At 41.4% G+C, this 21,122-nt stretch overlaps 1 protein-coding gene across 15 annotated transcripts in view; it reads left to right on the forward strand.

Moving 5' to 3' along the window:
* Nucleotides 1-21,122, forward strand: part of SYNE1 (spectrin repeat containing nuclear envelope protein 1) — a 663,643-nt gene that overhangs the window by 457,689 nt on the left and 184,832 nt on the right. For 10 of the 15 annotated variants that reach the window (XM_077486324.1, XM_077486337.1, XM_077486323.1 and 7 more), the window contains 5 exons: nucleotides 92-274; nucleotides 1,797-1,940; nucleotides 12,032-12,226; nucleotides 14,458-14,598; nucleotides 20,242-20,409. In XM_077486324.1, the coding sequence (XP_077342450.1) occupies nucleotides 92-274; nucleotides 1,797-1,940; nucleotides 12,032-12,226; nucleotides 14,458-14,598; nucleotides 20,242-20,409 (831 nt within the window). The remainder of the gene's footprint in view (nucleotides 1-91; nucleotides 275-1,796; nucleotides 1,941-12,031; nucleotides 12,227-14,457; nucleotides 14,599-20,241; nucleotides 20,410-21,122) is intronic. The other 5 variants (XM_077486326.1, XM_077486327.1, XM_077486333.1 and 2 more) reach the window with 5 other exon arrangements.

A 21,122-nucleotide genomic window follows, 5' to 3' on the forward strand; every position in this document is an offset into this window, starting at 1 on the left:
GGTGTTAAGTTTACTTCTAAAAGTTTTAAGTTCAGCTTCAGTTTAGAATGTTTACTAAAAACTTCTCTTTAATAATTGTTATATTTTACAGCATCTCCTTTTGAAAATGGAGTCTCTGAAACCAAAAGTACAAGCTGTACAGATTTGCCAGAGTGCCTTAAGAATTCCCGAAGAGGTAGTCACCAGCCTTCCCATATGCTGTACAGCTGTCAGGCTGCTAGAAGAGACCAGCCGTCTCCAACATACAGCTATCCAACAGTGCAATATAATGCAAGTAAGTACCGTATTTATCGGCGTATAACATGCACATTCATTTTAAGAGTTTCTGAAAAGAAAATTAAATTTTAAATAAGGAACTTTGCAGCAAAATAAGGGTCAGTGCCCATCTGCAGCCTCACCATTGCCATCAGTGCAGCCTGATCAATATACAAAAAGGAAAATACTGCGCTAGACCAAAAAATAAAATAAAAATTGAAATAAAAGATAAAAAACAAGGCCGCAGCTCAAACGTGGGATACGCACACAATGGCAAGAAAAACATACATGAAGCTGCGCCAAATGTCACATAAACAATGTTAAAAGAAATTTTGCATAATATATAAAAAAACTCCTTGGCAAAAAATTGTATATAGCTAAGTCCACACTGGTTACTCTTCTATTAACACCGCGGTGACTCCACACATATAATAAAAAGTGCCCGACCACCAAGATAAGAATGCGCTTACCAGATGGCAAAGCTTAAGGAGCCTTTGGCTATGACCCAGCCTCTGCCTTTAGCTTATACCAGGGACCCTTACACCGTACAGGAACGAGACCTCATGACAGGGAAGCCACCTTGATGTTTCACAGGATTTCACAGGATTGTACCGTACTTATATCTGATTCTCTTCTTATCCCTTGAGATAAGAAGAGAAGAGTACCGTACTTATATCTGGTTCTCTTCCTATCCCTTGGGATAAGAAGAGAACCAGATATAAGTACGGTACGATCCTGTGAAATCCTGTGAAACATCAAGGTGGCTTCCCTGTCATGAGGTCTCGTTCCTGTACAGCCTGATCATTGATCAATGCCTATCTGCAGCCTCACAAATGCCATCATGCAGCCTCATCAGTCTACATGAATGCAGCCTCACAAGTGCCATCAATGCAACAGCCTCACCACTGCCTTCAATGAAGCAGTCTCAACATTGCCATCAGTGCAGCCTGATCGATGCCCATCTGCAGCCTAGAGGGGACAGGGAGGGGGCAGGATGAGCGCTGACAGATTACATACAGGAGAATCTCCTATGATAGTCAGAACAGTGGTCCAATGGTGGCCCAGGAAGAAGGAAATTCTCACTGTATACAATCTGACAGCGCTCACTCCGCCCCCCTCCCTGTCCCCTCCGAGGCAGCTAAAATTGAAGTATCGGCGTATAACACGCACACACTATTTGCACCCAATTTTCAGGGTGAAAAAGTGCGTGTCATGCGCCAATAAATACAGTACTTTATGAAAACTCTGTAAAACAGCACATGCTTAGGAATTGAATGTATCCATCAGCCTTGTTGCTGTTGCTGTAAGTTTGCTTTTGTATGTCCCAACTATGTAAATATCCATTGAGAATGTTATAAATGCTCTGTACAAACTCAGCCCGGAAATAAATTCTGTGGGGCAGTGCATAGATTTTGTTATCTAGTGTGAATTGGTTTATAGTTTTGTCCCCTATTTTAACACTGGGCATTTAGATATATAAATTGGATTTTGCATGTACATAGTTTCAGGTGAAGTTGTTGCTTTGTTTCCTTAACCCTTAGGAGGCAGTAGTCCAGTATGAACAGTATGAACAGGAAATGAAACATTTGCAGCATCTCATTGAGGGAGCACATCGAGAATTACAAGATGCAAAAGTAACAACTAACAACATCCAAGAACTACAGATCCAAATCAAACGCCATGAGGTATTCTGCATCTAGATCATATTTTTGTAGCGCTTTTCTGTGTGTGATTTATTGTATTGCCTTTTAACCACTTCAGCTCCAGAAGATTTACCCCCCTTTGTGACCAGGCCATTTTTTTGCGATACAGCACTGCGTTATTTTAACTGACAATTGCATTGTCGTGTGATGCTGTATCCAAATAAAATGTATGTCCCTTTTTTTTTTACCACAAATAAAGCCTTCTCTTTTTTTTTGGGTGCCAGTGACTCTAATACAGTGCTCAGTGCTAAAAAAAATATTCACTGTCACTGTACTAATGACACTGGCTGGGAAGGGGTTAACATCAGGAACGGTCAAAGGGTTAACTGTGTGCCTAACCAGTGTTTTACTACAGTGTGGGAGGTGCTTTTACTAGGGGAAGACATGGATCCTATTCCCTGCTTTGTAGAGACAAAAGATCCATACCTTGCCTCCTGTCAGAACAGCGATCTGTCTTGTTTACATAGGCATACCTCCATTCTGTGTCTCTGTAGGATGAAGCGGGTTCCGGCTGACATCAAGTATAACGAGTGTATAATCACAGCGGGCTTTAACAAGCCATGCCTGCTAACCGGAAGAGCCAGATCATGTGCATATATACGTGAAATACTGTATGTGATCTGGCGCAAAGTAAAAATGCTATAGGGTGGTCAGCAAGTAGTTAAAGAAGCTAATCTATTACAAGTTCTCTTCCATGCAGAGATACTTTGCAAGGCCAGATTTCTACAAGGTGGAGAGGCCAGGCAGTGATGACATGATCTCCACTCCACATCAGAGAACATTCTGCATTCTTTGAGATGCACAGTGTTGTCTGAATGGTGCCTGTGCAGAGCGAGTTACTCCCTGTGTTCACTAAGCAGCAAGCCAGCCGTTCAGCACAGGACCTGGAAGCTAGTGGTGATCACTGCACTGGCAGTGCCTACTACAGGCATACCCCACTTTTAAGTACACAATGGGGTTTATTTACTAAAGCTGGAAAGTGCAAAATCAGGCTCACTTCTGCATAGAAACCAATGAGCTTCCAGGTTTTATTACCAAAGCTTAATTGAACAAGCTGGGGTTAGAAGCTCATTGGTTTCTATGCAGAAGTGAGCCTGATTTTGCACTTTCCAGCTTTAGTAAATAAACCCCATTGTGTATGCAGCACTAACCCCCAAAGGAGCTGCTGATTTTTATTTGGGCTTACCGTTACCTTCTTGATCTCTTGTATGTCTAGGGGTTCCCCAAGGTTGATGGCCCAAGAACTGCAGAGACTAACACCAGATCCGCTTAAGGGATTTTTATTTTCAAAAAGGAGAGTAGACAAAACACAGTCTGTCAATGAGGGTTTTAGGTAGAAAGTTCAGGTACTCTTGGAACTTAGTCAAATAGGAAGTCTCTCACTTTAGAAATACAGAGAATAGCCATTCACAACTGGATCCTCACCCTTATCGGATAGACCCTCTCTCACTAGGCCTAGCAGCCGATAGAGTGCTCAGATAAAGCAAAGTCTCTGCCACAGACTTGTTGTAGAACACTTGAATAAAGTCTCTGCCACAGACTTGTTGTAGAACACTTGAATAAAGTCTCTGCCACAGACTTGTTGTAGAACACTTGAATAACTGAAAGATGTAGACAAGCTTAGAAAACCCTCATACAGTACCAGTATCTTGCAGCCGGTCCGGCGATACTGCACAAGCGTAGATTCGTTTGGGGTCTTTCAACTAAGCCTGCCGGCTCTTTCTGAGAAGCCAGCCTTTCACATGGCCTTCTCCCGAAGAGTCCTCCCCTGGTTGCTTCCTCAGCTGCTGGGCCTCTCCACAGATGAGACGGCACCGGACCACCTCCGAATCCTCCTTCCAGTTACTTTGCCACGGGCTAGCCAGCCCCGAGACTTGGAATTGGGTGGATCCGCACCCCAGGCCATGAGAGCCCTGGGGGCTGGTCAGGAGGATCAGGACCAAACAGACAGAAAGCACTTCTGGACCGGAACCCCGAAGCACGTGATGTCAGCATCTTAAGTACCCTCTCCCAGAATGCACAGCAAGATGACACTCCCACTGGGCTGGTTCTGAGAAAGAATTGTCACTCAATGCGCCCAGCTAAACTGCGTTCGCACACTTGCTAGGGATAACAGCGCCACCCATAGCCAAGCAGAACACAGTGCAATCCAGCTAGACTGGTACTGAGACCATAATTTGGTGTAATTGAACCCAAAACCGAACTGCGGTTCCAGGAATGTTAAATGAAAAAACACATAGCGCATGCTCTTCAGGAGCCGGCGCTACATGTACTTAGAAGTGGCGTATGCCCGTACAGTGGTTTGCAGCTTCAATGGGGATTGGCCAAGTGTGGCACATTTATACTTATATTGGTCCAAGCTGGACCAATGTATCTATGCAAAAATAGCCATAGCTAGACTTTGGCTTGAATGTTGTGAAAGGTTCTGCTGAGAGGCCTACATTTTCAGTATAAAGCTAAGATCTGGAAAAAGGGACATGACCTTCAATTAGCAGAAGGAAAGTTCAAGAGTAATTTTAGAAAGTATTATTTTACCAAAAAGAGTAGTGAATGATTGGAACAGACTTCTAGAAACATAGTGAGTTACTTTATAGTAAGAGAATTTAAATATGCCTCGGATAATTATAGGTCTATAATTAGACAAGAATGTTAAAAAAGTTTTTTTTTCCACCATCAGGTTTATTTGCCTCTGTTTGCATTTGTATTGCTTTTTCTTTCAATCGTATTTTTAGTCTTGATCATAAGAAAGAAAATATGTATCACCACTATAAACCATCATAAAATAGGTTACTTTTAAATAATACTGGTTTGAACAAACAACTTAATAATTCTACTGAGCTTTATTCTACTGTATAATATTAACATTTGTCGTATCACCTGCTTGTTTCTTGAATTGAACTCCTTCTTATTTGGCTGATGTTGATTACAATTGCCAATACCTAGGATATACAGTATATTGTAGGTCCACGTGCAATGTATAGAGAGCAACGAGTTACCTTAGCCAGCTGTATAGGTATGTAAATGTGAAGAATGTCCAAACGTGTGAGCAGATTACATATTGTATTACTAGAGAATACAGAAAACAGTGATGAGGTACAAAGTGCAGCTTCCCATAGAAACCCATATGTTTTCCATTTTCTGCACTCTAATTAGTGAAAAATTAATCCTAATTGATTGCTGGACTTTGCTGTATTAAAGCATTTTTTATTTGATTACTTCTTAAAGTGGTAGTAAACCTGCTGACATGTTCTTTGTTTTTTTCACACCTGCGATGCAAATGGCATAATGAGTTAGTATGCACCTCATTATGAAATACTTACCTTAGAACGAGCCCCCAACATCTCACCCGATACACACCGAGGGATCTGACATGTTCCCTCGGCGTGTCTTCCGGATATCGCGGCTCTATCACGGCTCTATCGCTGTGAGTGGCCAGAGCAGCGATTTCGTCACTCCCGCGCATGCACGCGAGAGATTTCTTTCCGGCAGGGTCCGGCGTCTGCCGGGCTTCCAGCCGAGAATCCCCTGTGCGCATGCGCCGCTGCAGTCAGGGGAATATCTCCTACAGGTTTAGGAGATATTTTTTTTACCTATTATTATAGGCTTACCTGTGGGTAAAAGTTCAAATTAAGACTATACAACCGCTTTAAGGAACATTTGTGACTCAATTTCAGCTGCATAAATGAAATCTGTGTTCTTTGCATTGTATTTATTTAGGTAGTATCAGTACAGTTCCCATGTTTTAGCCCTCATTCACACTTCAGTGTATTTATTTATTTATTTTTTGCTGTTTCCCTATTCCTGATTACCCCTTACTATGCCAAACTATTATTTCCAGGTGTGCCTGTTCACAATTGTACGCTCAGCCACCCTATGCCCTAGGTCAGTGATGGCACCCCAAATGTTTTGGAACTACATTTCCCATGATGCTCCAGTACACTGCAGAATGCCAGAGCATCATGGGAAATGTAGTTCCAAAACATCTGGGGTGCCAAGGTTCGCCATCACTGCCCTAGGTCCTATGCTATGTTCACTAGGAACAGAAAAAATGGCAGAACCTCTGGCAGAAAAAGCGGCTTAGAAATACTCATAGTAGCTCATATCTCACTAGCTAAAACCTCCTAGCACAGCTCACAAGTGCTAGGAGATTTTATGGACAAGTGTACACTTGAAAATGCAAATGCTCCTAAACACCACGTTTACAGCTCCCAACCCTCCCTGATTTCGAGGGACTGTCCCTGATTTGGAACAATGTCCTTCTGTCCCTCATTCCCCCTCTTTGTCCCTCATTTTGGTCTGATCTATATAGCTGTATATAAAATGCACTTTTTATCTATCAAAAAATGTTTCCCAGTTCTAAACCTTTAATCCTCATCATGGGCGGCACAGTGGTGTAGTGGTTAGTACTCTCGGTTGGAATCCCAACCACTACACTACCTGCCTGGAGTTTGCATGTTCTCCCTGTGCCTGCGTGGGTTTCCTCCGGGTATTCCGGTTTCCTCCCACACTCCAAAGACATGCTGGTAGGTTAATTGGCTTCTGTCCAAAATTGGCCCTAGTATATGAATGGGGACCTTGAATTGTGGGCTCCTTGAGGGTAGGGACTGATGTGAGTGTACAATGTACAGGGATAGGGACAATTGTAGACACTCACTCAGGTTGAACTGGATGGACTGGTGTCTTTATTCAACCTTACTAACTATGTAACTATCCTATTTCTAAATTGCTGCATTTGTCAATTCCAAAAGCCAATATAAAGGAATAGTAGTGGTAAAAAAAGCACTTGCCTTATGGGTTTAACCAATCTTGTTTTTGTGTACAAATCTCCTTTAAGCCCTTGTACACACGGTCAGACATTCCAATGGAAAATGTCCGATCGGACCGTGTTGTTGGATAATCCGACAGTGTGTGGGCTCCTTTGGACTGTTTCCGTTGGAGTATCCGACGGACCAAGTTTTCCAGCTGGGCTATAAAATTTTCCGACAACATGATCCGATCGGACTTTGTCCAATCATGTGTAGAGAATTCCGATCTGACAAAGTGCCACGCATGCTCAGATCAAATTCCTAGACCAAAGCTATTGGCTACTAGCCTGAATGTAGTCCCGTCCTAACGAAATAACGTCACCACGTTAAGTACGATCGGATTTTCTGACAACTTTGTCCGACTGTGTGTATGCAACAGTTTCGGACAAAATCCGTCAGACAAAATCTGACGGATTTGGTTGTCGGAATGTCCCACCGTGTGTACAAGGGCTAAGAGGGCGTGGCAAGGGGTGTGTCCTATGCCTGCATACTTTTGCTGATAGGTGTCCCTCATTCCCATCTCAAAAAGTTGGGAGGTATGCGTTTATGAGTGTCTGAAAGCTCCTCTCTAAAACCTGATCCAGAAGGAGTTTTTTTTTCCTACTTCTAAGCGCTGAGCTTAAAATATGCCTCCAAATGGCCTAATGTGGATAACACAGAGCTGCTTCTACAGGCAGGTGGTTGGTCTGTTAGTAATATCTTACATGTTACACCCTTCACCACTTTTGGACCACCGCGCGACTATATACTATATACGTCCTCACTTTGAGGACAGATATTGTTGTTGCCATAACCCTGGTATCGCTGTGTTTGGCCGGAGGTCCGCTACAAGATAAAAGTGGTCTCTCTGGAGGATTCGTTGCGAGATCACTTTTATTGGCGGCGGGAGAGGGTCCCCACTCCCGCTACAATCCGGTGCCCTCTGCCGCTTACCAGGGTGACACAATTTTTTTTTAAAACAGGGTAAAAATAAAGAATAAAAGGTAAAAAAAAAAAAATGAAGCACACCCCTATCCCACATGCTCGCGTGCAGAGGTGAACGTGTATGTGAGTAGCGCCCACATATGAAAACAGTGTTCAAACCACACAAGTGAGGTATCGCCATGATTGGTAGAGCGAGCGCAATAATTCTAGCCCTACACTTCTTTTGTGACACAAAACATGCAACCTGTAGAATTTTTTAAACATCATGTTGGGTATCAATTTACTTGGCGTAAAAAATGGGCTAACTTTACTGTTTTCTTATTTTTTAATTTAAAAAAAGTGTATTTTTTAAAATAAAAAGGGGGCGCTTGAAAGACCGCTGCGCAAATACGGTGTGCCAGAAAGTATTACAGCAACCACCATTTTATTCTCTAGGGTTTTAGAAAAAATGTATAATGTTTGGGGGTTCTAAGTAATTTTCTAGCAAAAAAAAACAGTTTATAACTTGTAAACAACACATCTAAAAAAGAGGCCCGGTCATTAAGTGGCCCCAAATTTGTGACAGTGTTGAATTGTAAGTCTGTTAACGTGCTGCACATTTTCTCTGGCAAGTTGAACATTTGTAGAACACTTGAAGCACAAGGTCAAGTTGACACTTTTTCAATTTTTAGCAAATTTGTGTGGCAAGTCTCTAGCAAGAACAAAGTTGCAGTGGTGAGTCTACAGCAAGAGCTCTGCAAGTCTACATACAGCCACAGAGACCCCTGTGGTGGGATGACTGTTACACAGCATAACTGAAGCAGAACTTGCAGCATGTTTGCAAAGAAAGTTGATCTGGAGTCATGCATTGCGGACTTGCTGTAATTGTGAAGCCAGGCCAAGTCTAGCAAAAACTTAGCAAGTTGTTTTCAAACTTGAAGCACAATTGCTTGCTATCTGGGTTTGGGTGTAACATGTAACACGTTGCGAAAGGTGAACTTATCCTTTAAGCCCAGTGTTCATGCTCCCTTAAAATTACATGAACATTACTATGTATTCAGGCATTTTTGATCCTATAGACTTTAATGAGAATGCCCATAAATGCTTGATACGCATTTTAATGCTTGATGAATTACTCTCCTCCTATAGATCTGCTTTCCTTCCAGAGGCGTACCTAGGGTCTCCAGCGCCCCCGCCCCCCGACTGTGGTCCCAATGGGATTCAAATTCAGCCATACAATCTGTATGGCTGAATTTGCATCGCACAGGCATCGCATGTGATTTGCACTGCAGTGTGGTGCAAATCACATGCAATTTCGGACATCGCATATCTGTGAACCAGCCCTAAATGTACATTAGTTTATGCATCATTACATGTGTTTTCTTTACATTTGATGTTTCTACCAGAGTCTCACTGTCGCAAATATGTAAATTCAAATACAATTGTCAGTTCAGTTGTTACCTACCTACCTAACCTCACGGCAGTGTATAGTCTAGTGGTCTATTCCCTTCCTACAACAGTACTGACCTACCCAATTCCTAAACTGACCTACCTGATTCCTACATTCACCACTACACTATAGTGTATTGGGCAGTGTGTAGTGGGCAGTGGGGTGTAGGGTGTGTAGTGGGCAGCAGGTAGTATAGTGGTCAGTGTGCACACTGACCACTACACTGCCCACTGACCACTACACACCCCACTGAACACTACACTGCCCACTAAACACCCCACTCACCTCTACACTGCCCACTGACCACTACACACTGACCACTACACACTGCACTACACTGCCCACTGACCACTACATACCCACTGACCTCTACACTGCCCACTGACCACTACACACCACACTGCCCACTACACTGCCCACTGACCACTACACTACACACTGACCACTACACTGCCCACTGACCACTATACACTCCACACCTCACTGACCACTTCACTGCCCACTACACTACACACTGATCAATACACTATACACTGACCACTCCACTGACCACAAACCACTACACACCCCACACCCCACTGACCACTACACTGCCTACTACACTAGACACTGACCACTACACTATACACATCCCACTACACACCCCACTGAACACTACACTGCCCACTGACCACTACACACCCCACTACACACCCCAATACACACCCCAATACACACCCCACTGACCACTACACACCCCACTGACCACTACACTCCCCACTGCCCACCCCACTACACTGTCCACTGGCCACTACACTATACACTGACCACTACACACCCCACTGACCACTACACACCCCACTGACCACTACACACTGACCACTACACTGCTCACTGACCACTACACACCCCACACCCCACTGACCACTACACTGCCCACTACACTACACACTGACCACTACACACCCCACTGACCACTACACTGCCCACTGACCACTACACTGCCCACTACACTACACACTGACCACTACACAATACACTGACCATTACACACCCCACTGACCACTACACTGCCCACTACACACCCCACTGACTACTACACTATACACTGAGCACTACACACCCAACTGACCACTACACACCCCACTGACCACTGCCCACTACACACCCCACTGACCACTACACACTGACCGCTACACACTGACCACTACACACTGACCACTACACTACACACTGACCACTACGCACTGACCACTACACTGAACAATGACTTATGATGTCATGTCTCTGCACTGCAGTCACATACAGTAACACACAGACAGACACACACAGTCACACACACACAGACACACACAGTCAACACAGTCACACACAGACACACACAGACACACGCAGTCACACGCAGACACACGCAGTCACACGCAGACACACGCAGTCACACGCAGACACATGCAGTCACACGCAGTCACACATGGGCACACACGGGCACACACGGGCACACGCAGACACACACAGTGACACACGCCCCCCCCCCCCCCATCCTGTGCCCCTGGTGGGCGCCGGTTTCTCCAACCCCTTGGTACACCCCTGTTTCCTTCATTCATCCAGTCTAGGAAACTAGACCTCTCAAGTCTCCTGGAAGGTGCGGGAGACTCCCGCATTTATGCGGTGGCTCCCGCACACCCGCAAGCACCTCCCGATCTCCCGTGAATGATCGGTGCGGCAGCTGTCCCTCCTGCTACGCAACCGATCGTCTCCAGCTTCTCTGTGTTCTCCTCCCCCATCCCCCATCCGTGTCCTTCTACGCCCTCCCTCATCCCCTGCAACCGGCTTACCTCCTCTCCCGCCAGCTGTGGGGCGAACTAGTAATTGGACACAGTGTGCGAGATCGCTCCTGTGTCCTGTGATTACTGAGCAGAGTAAACTGTGTGGGGAGATGCCAGGGGTCTTTTTAGATCCTTGGCATCCCACCAAAGCCCCCCCCCCCAAAAAAAAACAATATTGTAAAAAAAATTAAAAAAATTTAAAAGTGCAAAAAAATAAAAAAAAGCATTCAGAATTTTTTTTTGAAACAAATTAAAATGTAAAAAAATCAATTAATAAAAAGTAAAAAAAAAACTACTGACACCATCCACTGCTACCCACCCTCCACCCCCTTCCCCAGAAGCACTGCGAAAAAATATTGAGAAAGTGATTTAAATAATATTTTGCCACAGGGGTGGGGGGGTGGTGTTTGTGGGTACGCAGCGCCACCTCCCTGAAATTAGTTTTTGCAGGTTGGCATGTCTAGGAAACAACTCCTGAAACTTGATATAAAGGTCCATAAAACGCCTGGAAAAAAAGCTTTCTAATGACCAGGAATATGCTTTTCTCAGGTATGAATGCTGGCTCAGACTAACATTTTTAACAGTTGTTGCCCCCTGTTGTTCAGAACTTCTCCTGCCATTGTTTTAAGCTTGGCTAAGAGCTGAGCGTTGCATATTTTATGCTGGTAGTCATCACATGACCTCATTACAAAGCCCGAGACATAAGCCATCTGGGGGTCAGCTTATACTTTTCTGTATTAAGTGACTAGTATCTTGCCAGTTTGGCCTCTCCGTCTGTCTGCTGAACCTTTCTGTTTGCTGTCTTTGAAATCTGCCTCTGAAAGCTGCACGGCCATTTCCTCTTCTTGCTACAGCTTTCTACTTGTGTTCTGTGGTTTCTCTGTATTGTGAGATGCAGCCTGGCTTAGTTCATTTTCACAGTCAACAACATCCTGCCTCTTAGCCGCTGCTGATGGATGATGCAGGGCTAGCGAGCTGTGATTTTATTGGCCAGACGCACCCAGCCTATTTTGCCTGCCTGAAGCACAATGAGAGCTTGATTTTTTTTTTTTTACACGTTCTTCTCTTATGTTTCCTGCCTAAATAATAAAAAAAAAAATGTGTTCGCAGGAGCTGGCGAAGAAAATCAAAGGCTATCAGGATCAGATAGCGTCGCTGAATTCGAAATGTAAGATGTTAACCATGAAAGCCAAACATGCTACGATGCTACTGACTGTGACTGAAGTGGAAGGACTGACAGAGGGAATGGAAGAACTGGATGCTGAACTCCTCCCTGCACACTCTGCTCACCCGTCAGTTGTTATGGTAAGGCCTCTGCTCACATTAGCTGCTATTGTATGAGCTGCGTTACATGTAGGCAGGAACAAAGCCACCAGCACAACTCCTGATGTTGGCTGCTTTCTCGCACGGAATTAAAAAAAAGAATTCCGATTGCTTCTACCGCTTTTAAGTACACAATGAGGTTTATTTACTAAAGCTGGAAAGTGCAAAATCAGGCTCACTTATGCATAGAAACCAATGAGCTTCCTGGTTTTATTACCAAAGCTTAATTGAACAAGCCGTGGTTAGAAGATCATTGGTTTCTATGCAGAAGTGAGCCTAATTTTGCCCTTTCCAGCTTTAGTAAATACACCTCATTGTATACTAAAAAGTAGGGTATGTCTGTACATAACATTTCTGTCATACTACAGTTCTTAGACTTTCTTAAATCATACATAAAAACAAAACAAAAAAAACAGCTCATTCCTAGTCAAAAGATTACACTAACGTTCCCTTACACCTATACATTTAAATCGTTTGTTTCTTTTTTCTATACAGTCCTGTTGCGTTTCTATAAAATGTTAAGCTGTACACAATTGTCTCTTTTGTTAGTGTAGCAAATCCTTCCTGCATGCGATTTGTTTACTGGCCAAGGCATGTGACTGTGAGCATTCTGTGTACAGACATCACCAAATTCATTCACTGCCTGCTGTCGCTTTCTCATTTCCTAGCTAACGATCCCTATTCATTCAAGCAACTTTCAGTATCTTCATTTTCTTAGATTTGCATACAAAAAAAAAATAATTAGCTAGTAAAATTTGTACAGACATACCCCGCTTTTAAGTACACAGTGGGGTTTATTTACTAAAGCTGGAAAGTGCAAAATCAGGCTCACTTCTGCATAGAAATGAGCTTCCAGGTTTTATTACCAAAGCTTAATTAAACAAGCCAAGGTTAGAAGCTTATTGGTTTCTATGCAGAAGTGAGCCTGATTTTGCACTTTCCAGCTTTAGTAAATAAACCCCATTGTGTACTTAAAAGTGGGGTATGTCTGTTATGCAGTATAAAAATGGAGGACTGATGTATGAAATATATTGCTAGGCAACAGGGAGATCTTGCAAAATAAGAAAGGTAGGAGGGACACCTTAGGGTGCCAGGTCACATTGTTAAAAATGCACGTGATCTTGTATTCAGTTTTTCTATTAAAGGTTATCATGGCCATACTGATATGGGGGTATAGCATTTAAAAATAAGCAACTGTTTTGGCCCAACAATAAAAGGTTTCAGTCTTAACCTGTTTGCACAGATAATTATTGCACAGATATAAAATGACTAAAGTAGTGGCTATAGTACAGGCATACCCCACTTTTAAGTACACAATGGGGTTTATTTACTAAAGCTGGAGAGTGCAAATTCAGGCTCACTTCTACATAGAAACCAATGAGCTTCTAACCCCAGCTTGTTCAATTAAGCTTTGGTAATAAAACCTGGAAGATCGTTGGTTTCTATGCAGAAGTGAGCCTGATTTTGCACTCTCCAGCTTTAGTAAATAAACCCCATTGTGTACTTAAAAGTGGGGTATGCCTGTAGTATTTTTCTGAAAATGTTGTATATACAGGCATACCCCACTTTTAAGTACACAAAAGCTCCCATTGAACATATTCCCTCGGAAAATCCGACCGTGTGGATGCAACATTATAATAATTTTGGATTCAATTCAGATGCCTATTGGTGATAAGTTCTTTTTTTAGGCATGATAGATATTTTGGTATTTCCTGCCTCACGAGTTTGATAGTGGAAAGCAATAGCATAATCTTTTTACGTGTCTAACTTTTACTAGGTTAGCAATTGAATAATGTATGCCTTTACTTCTGTTAGGTATAATAAAGGTGCCCATTTTATATGGTCACAAGTGTTTTACACTAGTTTTGTGACTGTATTTTATAAAAGGTATTGATAGGTCCAAGTCTTTAAATAGTTTTAAATACATTATGTTTACTTTATAAGCATTCTTATTTCCAGTTTTTCATATGGTATCTGTCACCATATTTATTAGTATGACTGCAAAGGCAGCTCAATACATACAGTATCTTTATTGTGAAATAATTATGTTTTTATGTCAGTTTTCAAATAACATATATCGTATTTCTTATGTGAATACACTGATGCTGATTAGTTGTCTTTTGATGTGTGTTGATTTGTGTGTGCACTTGTCTCTTACTTTCTCTGATCTACTTGCTGCCTTCTGGGGCTCTTCTGATGGTCTTTAATGGCAGATGACCGCTGGTCGCTGTCACACTCTCCTATCACCTGTCACTGAGGAATCAGGGGAGGAGGGTACCAACAGTGAGATTTCCTCTCCACCGGCCTGTCGTTCACCTTCACCTGTGGCTAATACAGATGCTTCTGTTAATCAGGTATCACTGTGCTGTATTTTTCTCCTTCCTAATTAAAGGTAGCACTCAGTTCTCTGTACCTTCTTGTGCAATAAATATTGTGTGAACTGATCATTAAGACCAAAAAGACTAGTAAACTTGACCTGACCTAAAACGTCTAAAATAACAATGATGCTAACGAGCAGACACTTATATTGCCTGCAAGTACCTGTGTAGTGTTTAAATCAATAATTATGTCCCTGTGGTGTCCCTTGGAATCTGGTCCAGGCTGTACATGGGACTTTGACTTCTGCCCAAGTCAAGAGTAAACTGTCTTTCAGGTCCAAGTTCACACCCTGTTACTCAGCTGCAGAATGCTAAAAAAAAACGTACTGTCCATTGCAAAGATTGGGGTGGACTGAAACTCAGGAGGAAGCAGGGATTACTCTTGACCTGGGCAATAGTCAAGACTTTGTGTACAGCCTTCCATGTAGTGTAGTGATTTGAAGACTAACACAGGTACGTGCAGGCTCAACAAGGTGCTATGCTTCACCATTGTTTTCATTTTTAGAAATGTTTTCGTTCACTTTAATGTTCATTGGAGCAACGGCTAATCAAAAGTACCCAGATCTTTGCTGATCCCCAACAAAAACTTCATGGAGATAAAACGGTCCTGAAGTACAGATTGCAATCGTCTCAAAATGTCTCACAGCAGAAATGGCATTTAATTAATAACACCGTTTTTTGCATTAGGGCAGTCATACCAATTAGCCAGACTGACTACTATAAACTTAGTTCATTGCGTTTAATCTTATTAAATAAAAAGTACATTGGGGACTACACAAACCATTGTGAGACTCGTATAGCTTGTTTCCTGAAAAAAAATGTTATGTACGAAAAGCTGCAAAATAATAGCAAGACCCCAATTTACAGGGTGAAATGACACCATATGTTGGATTATACTATGCAGCTAATAATTGTTTGTATATGCCCTACAAAATTACATTTATTAAGTATTGAAAGCAAAATTTATTCTAGGTACAGAAAGCTGAGTGTTGCCCTTCACCATGAAATAAATGTTTTGTCTTGTTGTATTTGTTGTTTTTTCTCTGTTTTCTGATTAGTGGTGATGAACCAATTTATTCATCCCTAGTCAAGCATTTTCCACCATTTGATGCTTAGGGACAAGAGATATTGCTTTATATATCAGTCTCAGAAGTTTGCTATGCTAGTGTAAAGTATACACATAATACTAAACCATAATCTAATAGTGTTTTCTATTATATATTTGCTAAAAAAAATGTTGACAGTTAATATCAGTAGAGTGGGAATAGGCCCCATCTTGGGGAAAGACAAAAAAGTAATAAAGCTAATAGCCAAAAGCCAATCCATCATAACATAATTTCTTTCCAATTTTCCTGTCAAGATTTGTACATTATCATGTGCAGAATAAACAACTGGGATTCAAGTGGACAATTCTTGTAGAAAGTTGCTTAGGGTTGTTGCATATATAATTATCAGTAGTAGAATAAAATATATTCAACAAACACATTTTATTGTTGTAGCCCTACATTTGGATTGTAAGAGTAAGGACCACGAATTGACTTGCAGGCACAGACAGCAGCAAAATGGGTCATTTGTAATTGGGGGGGAAGGTTCCCCTCATTTTTTGTTCACGTATTACAGGGGAAAAAAATGAAAATCAATCACAGCAACAGTAACAGATATCAATCAGATGGTTCTGGCCAATTTCTTCTTTACACATAGCTAAAAAAGTACTTTATAGAGTTGGTCTTTAACATTTCCAGACCATTAACAAACATATTAGGTAATGTTTTTGTGCTAGTAATGGAGTTGAAGACAGAGATGTCCACTTAGTGCTGTCTGGGAACAAGAGACTTGAAGTTGAAGACAGAGGTGCCTACTCTGCGCTATTTAGTAGTGAGAGACATAAAGCTAGAAACAAAAGTGTCTACTCAGTGCTGTTGTGAGTGAGGGTACTTGGAGCTGGGGAGAGAGATGTCTGCTTAGTGATGTTTAGAAGCGAGGGTCTTTGAGTTGGGTACACAGTTGGATGTGAAGTGCTTTTGGGACAAAGGATCATGTTGTCAGGGTCTGAGGTGTCTGCTCAGTAGTGTTTAGGAGGAAGGCACAGCATTATTCTTATGGCACTTACACAGTGGACTGAGTATATATGTGATTAACTTTGCGTTGTCATGTGAGCAGTGTTGGAGACATTTTTTCCTAAAAGTTTTGACCTTTTTTTGGCAGAACATTGTACTAGCGGACTCAGGCCTTTATACAGTATATTATCCTTTTTTCATTCCAAACCTCTTTACTATTATGTTCAGGCAGTGGGATTGACAGGAACACCAGGTATTTCACATAAAGAAAACACTACAAAGAGAGGATACGTTTTAAGTACATGGTACTGTAGGCCTCTTTTGGGAGGGAGGGGTTTGATAAATGGTCCTCCCCAAACAGAATATTGCGCTGGACCTGTAGGTGAATAAGAGAACCAGAACCTTTGCCGCTAAAGTTGGCAGGGCCTCTGTGAACTGGACCTTCCTGAGAAGATAATCAGTAATCTAAAAGTAATTGGGAGCAGAGAAACAAATCCTACCAGCATTTAACATTAACCAACGGTATATAACCAGTGTAGAAATAATACAAGCTTTAAAATAGAAGAGGTTATTAACAGTACATACATCTAATGTACAAACAGCTATCAGAAGAGGGCCTGGTAAGAGTCCCGGTGGAATTGTGAACATATACATGGGTATATGTAGTTATTAAAAGAAATACCTCTAAGACAAGATCAGCAGCCACGGGGAGATCCTCAAACTGTTGTCCAACCAGCCTGGAACTGAGCTTCTCAACAGCAGGAACTGTGGCATCTAACTGTGGTATCTAACTACCAGGAGTGGCTATTGGATGACTTAACTGGCTCTAGCCTATGCTGGTTATCAAGTTCTAAACTAAATCTAGCTATCAAAACCCAGGATTACCTAGAAAAGCAGGAGCTGTATACAAGCTATATTGCAATAAACAGGTTCACCTGGTAATATACTACACACACATATAGTAGCACAGGCCTAGCTATCTGGCATTGTGCATATGAGATAATAAAAATAGGACAGAAATACGTCTGTCACATGGATTTAGATATACACTCATTAACAGCTACAGTTGAACTAATAGAACATTTGAATACTTTTATAATGGTCTGATCTGGGTGAAAATACAGCAACAGTAGCGCCCCCTATGTGTATAAATACCAGTGTGATAGTAGCAGGTAACAGTAGAGGGCAGCAAGTCCCTGCAGTACAACAGGCACAAAATGTTGGGGAAACAACTGATTGCCAATTGGCTATCACAGTGCTCAGTCACTCTGCAGCGCCCTTTGTTTTTTTTTTTCCTCTTGAATGGAGAAAAATATACATTGTATTTTTTTCTCCTGCTAATGGAGAAAAATTAAAACAAAACATTTTTTTTGTAAAAAAATAAAGAAATAATAGGTAGCTCAGGGTTTGATCTAGGTCAATGGCAGAGTTAGAATTAGGGTCATTGTCAGGGTCAAAGGTCATGGTCTGGGTTAAAGGTCAGGGTCAGTGTATTTTAGGTAGGAGTACAAAAAGCTTTTTTATTTTATTATCACTGGAAACGATTATCAGTGAGCCCTACTACAGGGAACAAACATACAAATAACATGCACATATGTAGTATCTCTGTGATCATCAGGAGCAGGAGAATTTATTTATTTTCTTTGGTGATAGGTTATGGTAATAGCAAGCAATATACAGCTACATTTTTAAAATGATAAAAAAAAAAAAATTTTTTACTATTTAGTGCCAGTTTTCCTTTGGTAATAAAAAAAAACATGAGATATCCATTACCATTTACCACCAAATGAAAGGCCAATTTGTCCTGAAAAAAATATAATCCACCTGGATACATTAAGTAGTTGCTATATATGTACAGTTTTACTAAAACATGCCAAAGTTGCAAAACTATGTTCAGGTGGATTTGTTTTACCCTGTGACATGAAGGGCTTACAGATTAGGAAAATAGGTTGTAAATAATTTATACTGTATAGTTGGTATTTTTCTACAACCCTAAAATTCACAAAGGCACAATAACCAGAAAGGCAAAAATATAAATAGCTTTTTCTCTATACTCTATACATTTTATTCACCGGAGATAATATAACCAGGAGTTTTCTTTTGCCCCCAAAAAAAAGGAAAATTGTTTCTTAGTGTATTGAAACTTGACTGCTTGTATTGAAGCTCTCTGTATTCCATGCAGAGCTCATCTACTCAATGAAACAGTGGGATCCTCATCCTTCTGATTTTATTTTCTTTTATACACCTTTGAATAGCTGAATATGATTCTGAGAGCCAATAGCATGCAAAATGTGTAACTGTGTGTATAGGGTTGTATCTGCTTCACCCACAGTATATCAGTGCTCTAGGTGACATCTGAACTTTGAGTCTTGAGCAAAGAGGTATGGAAGTGATTAATGACCTTTCTCTGTTCTGTCTTCAACATAGGGTCTGCTTTCTTTCAAGCTATAAAAATCCTTTGTGAACATTATTTAGGGCGCTTGGAATGAAACAAATTTGAAGCAAATGCTTGGGGACAAAAATACAGAGTTAGGTTCATAGGCCAATTTAAAGTGTATCTAAAGCCCAAAAAAAATATTTTATATATTTGCAGCTTACCAGGCCTTGGATGAGGTGCTCACAAAAACATTCTAATTTTCAGGTGTTTTTGCCTTTATTTTACCTGATAATCCATTGAATAACACACTTCCTATCCTTGGCTACACTCACTCACTCCACTGTATCTGTGGAGGTAGCCATGGTTGCCAACCCGGCTGGAATAATAACATGTCTTCCACTCTTCATCTCCCTTGCATGGGGATAAGTAGTTTATAGGAAGAAGGTAACATTGTTTGTGCTTTTAGTTCAGCTCACAGGAAGTAACAAAGAAGCAGCATTTCAGGTAAGATCAACATGTATTTTCTGTACGTGTTGAAAAACATCTTTCACCACATCTAAGGATTGGTCAGCTGTGATATATAACATTTTTTGTTTTTTTGGTTTGGATATCCTTCAGGAATTTCCTTACCCATTTTTATTATTGAACCCATGCCTCACAGTGGGTTCTACAAGCTCAAACAAAAATTCTTTAACCTCAGTGGCACCATCACTAGCACTTTAACTTTGGGCCCTCAGCCAAGTGCAAAATCTGTAGTGTAGTGGTGGCCTGATAACCCACATACTCCTTCCCTGGCCAGACTCAGTGTCTCCCTATGGGCCCTTAGATACAGTAGGATATAAAAAAAAAATCAGGTCCTTTATAACACAGCAAAAATATATTATAATTCATTTTACCATTGTAGATTGTAACTGTATGTAGATCAGACCGTGCTACTTATGGTCCAGTAGCATCAATCTGAGTGTACAGAAAAAAACAAACTTATAGTAATACTTTAGTCATTTATGCAAGCTGATTTTATACTTCAGTATTTCTTTGCAATAGTCTTTATCAGTAAAGTGTAAACTTAGTTTTTTTTTTTTTTTTTTATCAAGCTGATAACATATATTGCAGTTACAGGAACTAGTTTGCATGCTTTTTTTACCTTTTCTGTTGAAAGTACCGTGTTATCCTTCATGCTCTTAGGACATTGCTTATTACCAGGCCTTATCTGCTGAACAGTTGCAGACAGATGCTGCCAAGATCCAGCCCAACGCAGCTTCTTCTCAAGACATGTATGAGTCGGGAATAGAGAGCGCTGCTAACGCAAAATTAGATGATCTACAGCGTTCCTGGGAGACACTGAAGAATGTGGTATGTTTTCATCTTAATGTTTAGCCAATTGTGTATAATATATGAAATTAAAAGCAAAAGCTAACTCTTGAAATAAAATAAAAAAATTTAACATTTACAAGAATTACCGGCATTTAACACGCACCTTAATTTAAGGAGGAAAGTTTCAGGAAAAAAAACTTACATTTTAAATAAAGAACTTTGAAGCAAAATAAGGGTCAGTTTCATCAATGCAGCCTCACCATTGCCCATCTACAGCCTAATCAATTCACATCTACAGTCTCACAACTGTCCATCAATGCAGCTTGATCAATGCCCATCTGAAGTTGATCAATGCCCATATGCAGCCTCACCATTGCCATGAATGCAGCCTGATCAATGTCCATCTGCAGCCTCACTTCAGATTACTGCTGCCTTGCCTCGGAGGGGACAGGGAGGGGGCAGGACAAGCAGCATCATATTACATACAGCGAGAATCTAATGGTTTACTCTGCAGCCTCTTTAATATAAAGTCCGGCCTCCTGGACCAGCTTCTATGATAGACAGAACACTGGTCCAATGCCGACCCAGGAGATGGGGCTTCCTATTACAGAGGACACTGAGTAAACAGGAGATTGTCGCTGTATGTAATCTGACAGCGCTCGTCCCACCCCCCTCCCGGTTCCCTCCTAGGCAGTCCAAATTACAGTATTGGCATATAACATGCACACACTATTTGCACCTGATTTACAGGG

The sequence above is a fragment of the Lithobates pipiens genome, unplaced genomic scaffold (assembly GCF_037356315.1).
Source record: "Lithobates pipiens isolate NorthernLeopardFrog02 unplaced genomic scaffold, aLitPip1_a1.2 Scaffold_18, whole genome shotgun sequence".
Lineage (NCBI taxonomy): Eukaryota > Metazoa > Chordata > Amphibia > Anura > Ranidae > Lithobates > Lithobates pipiens.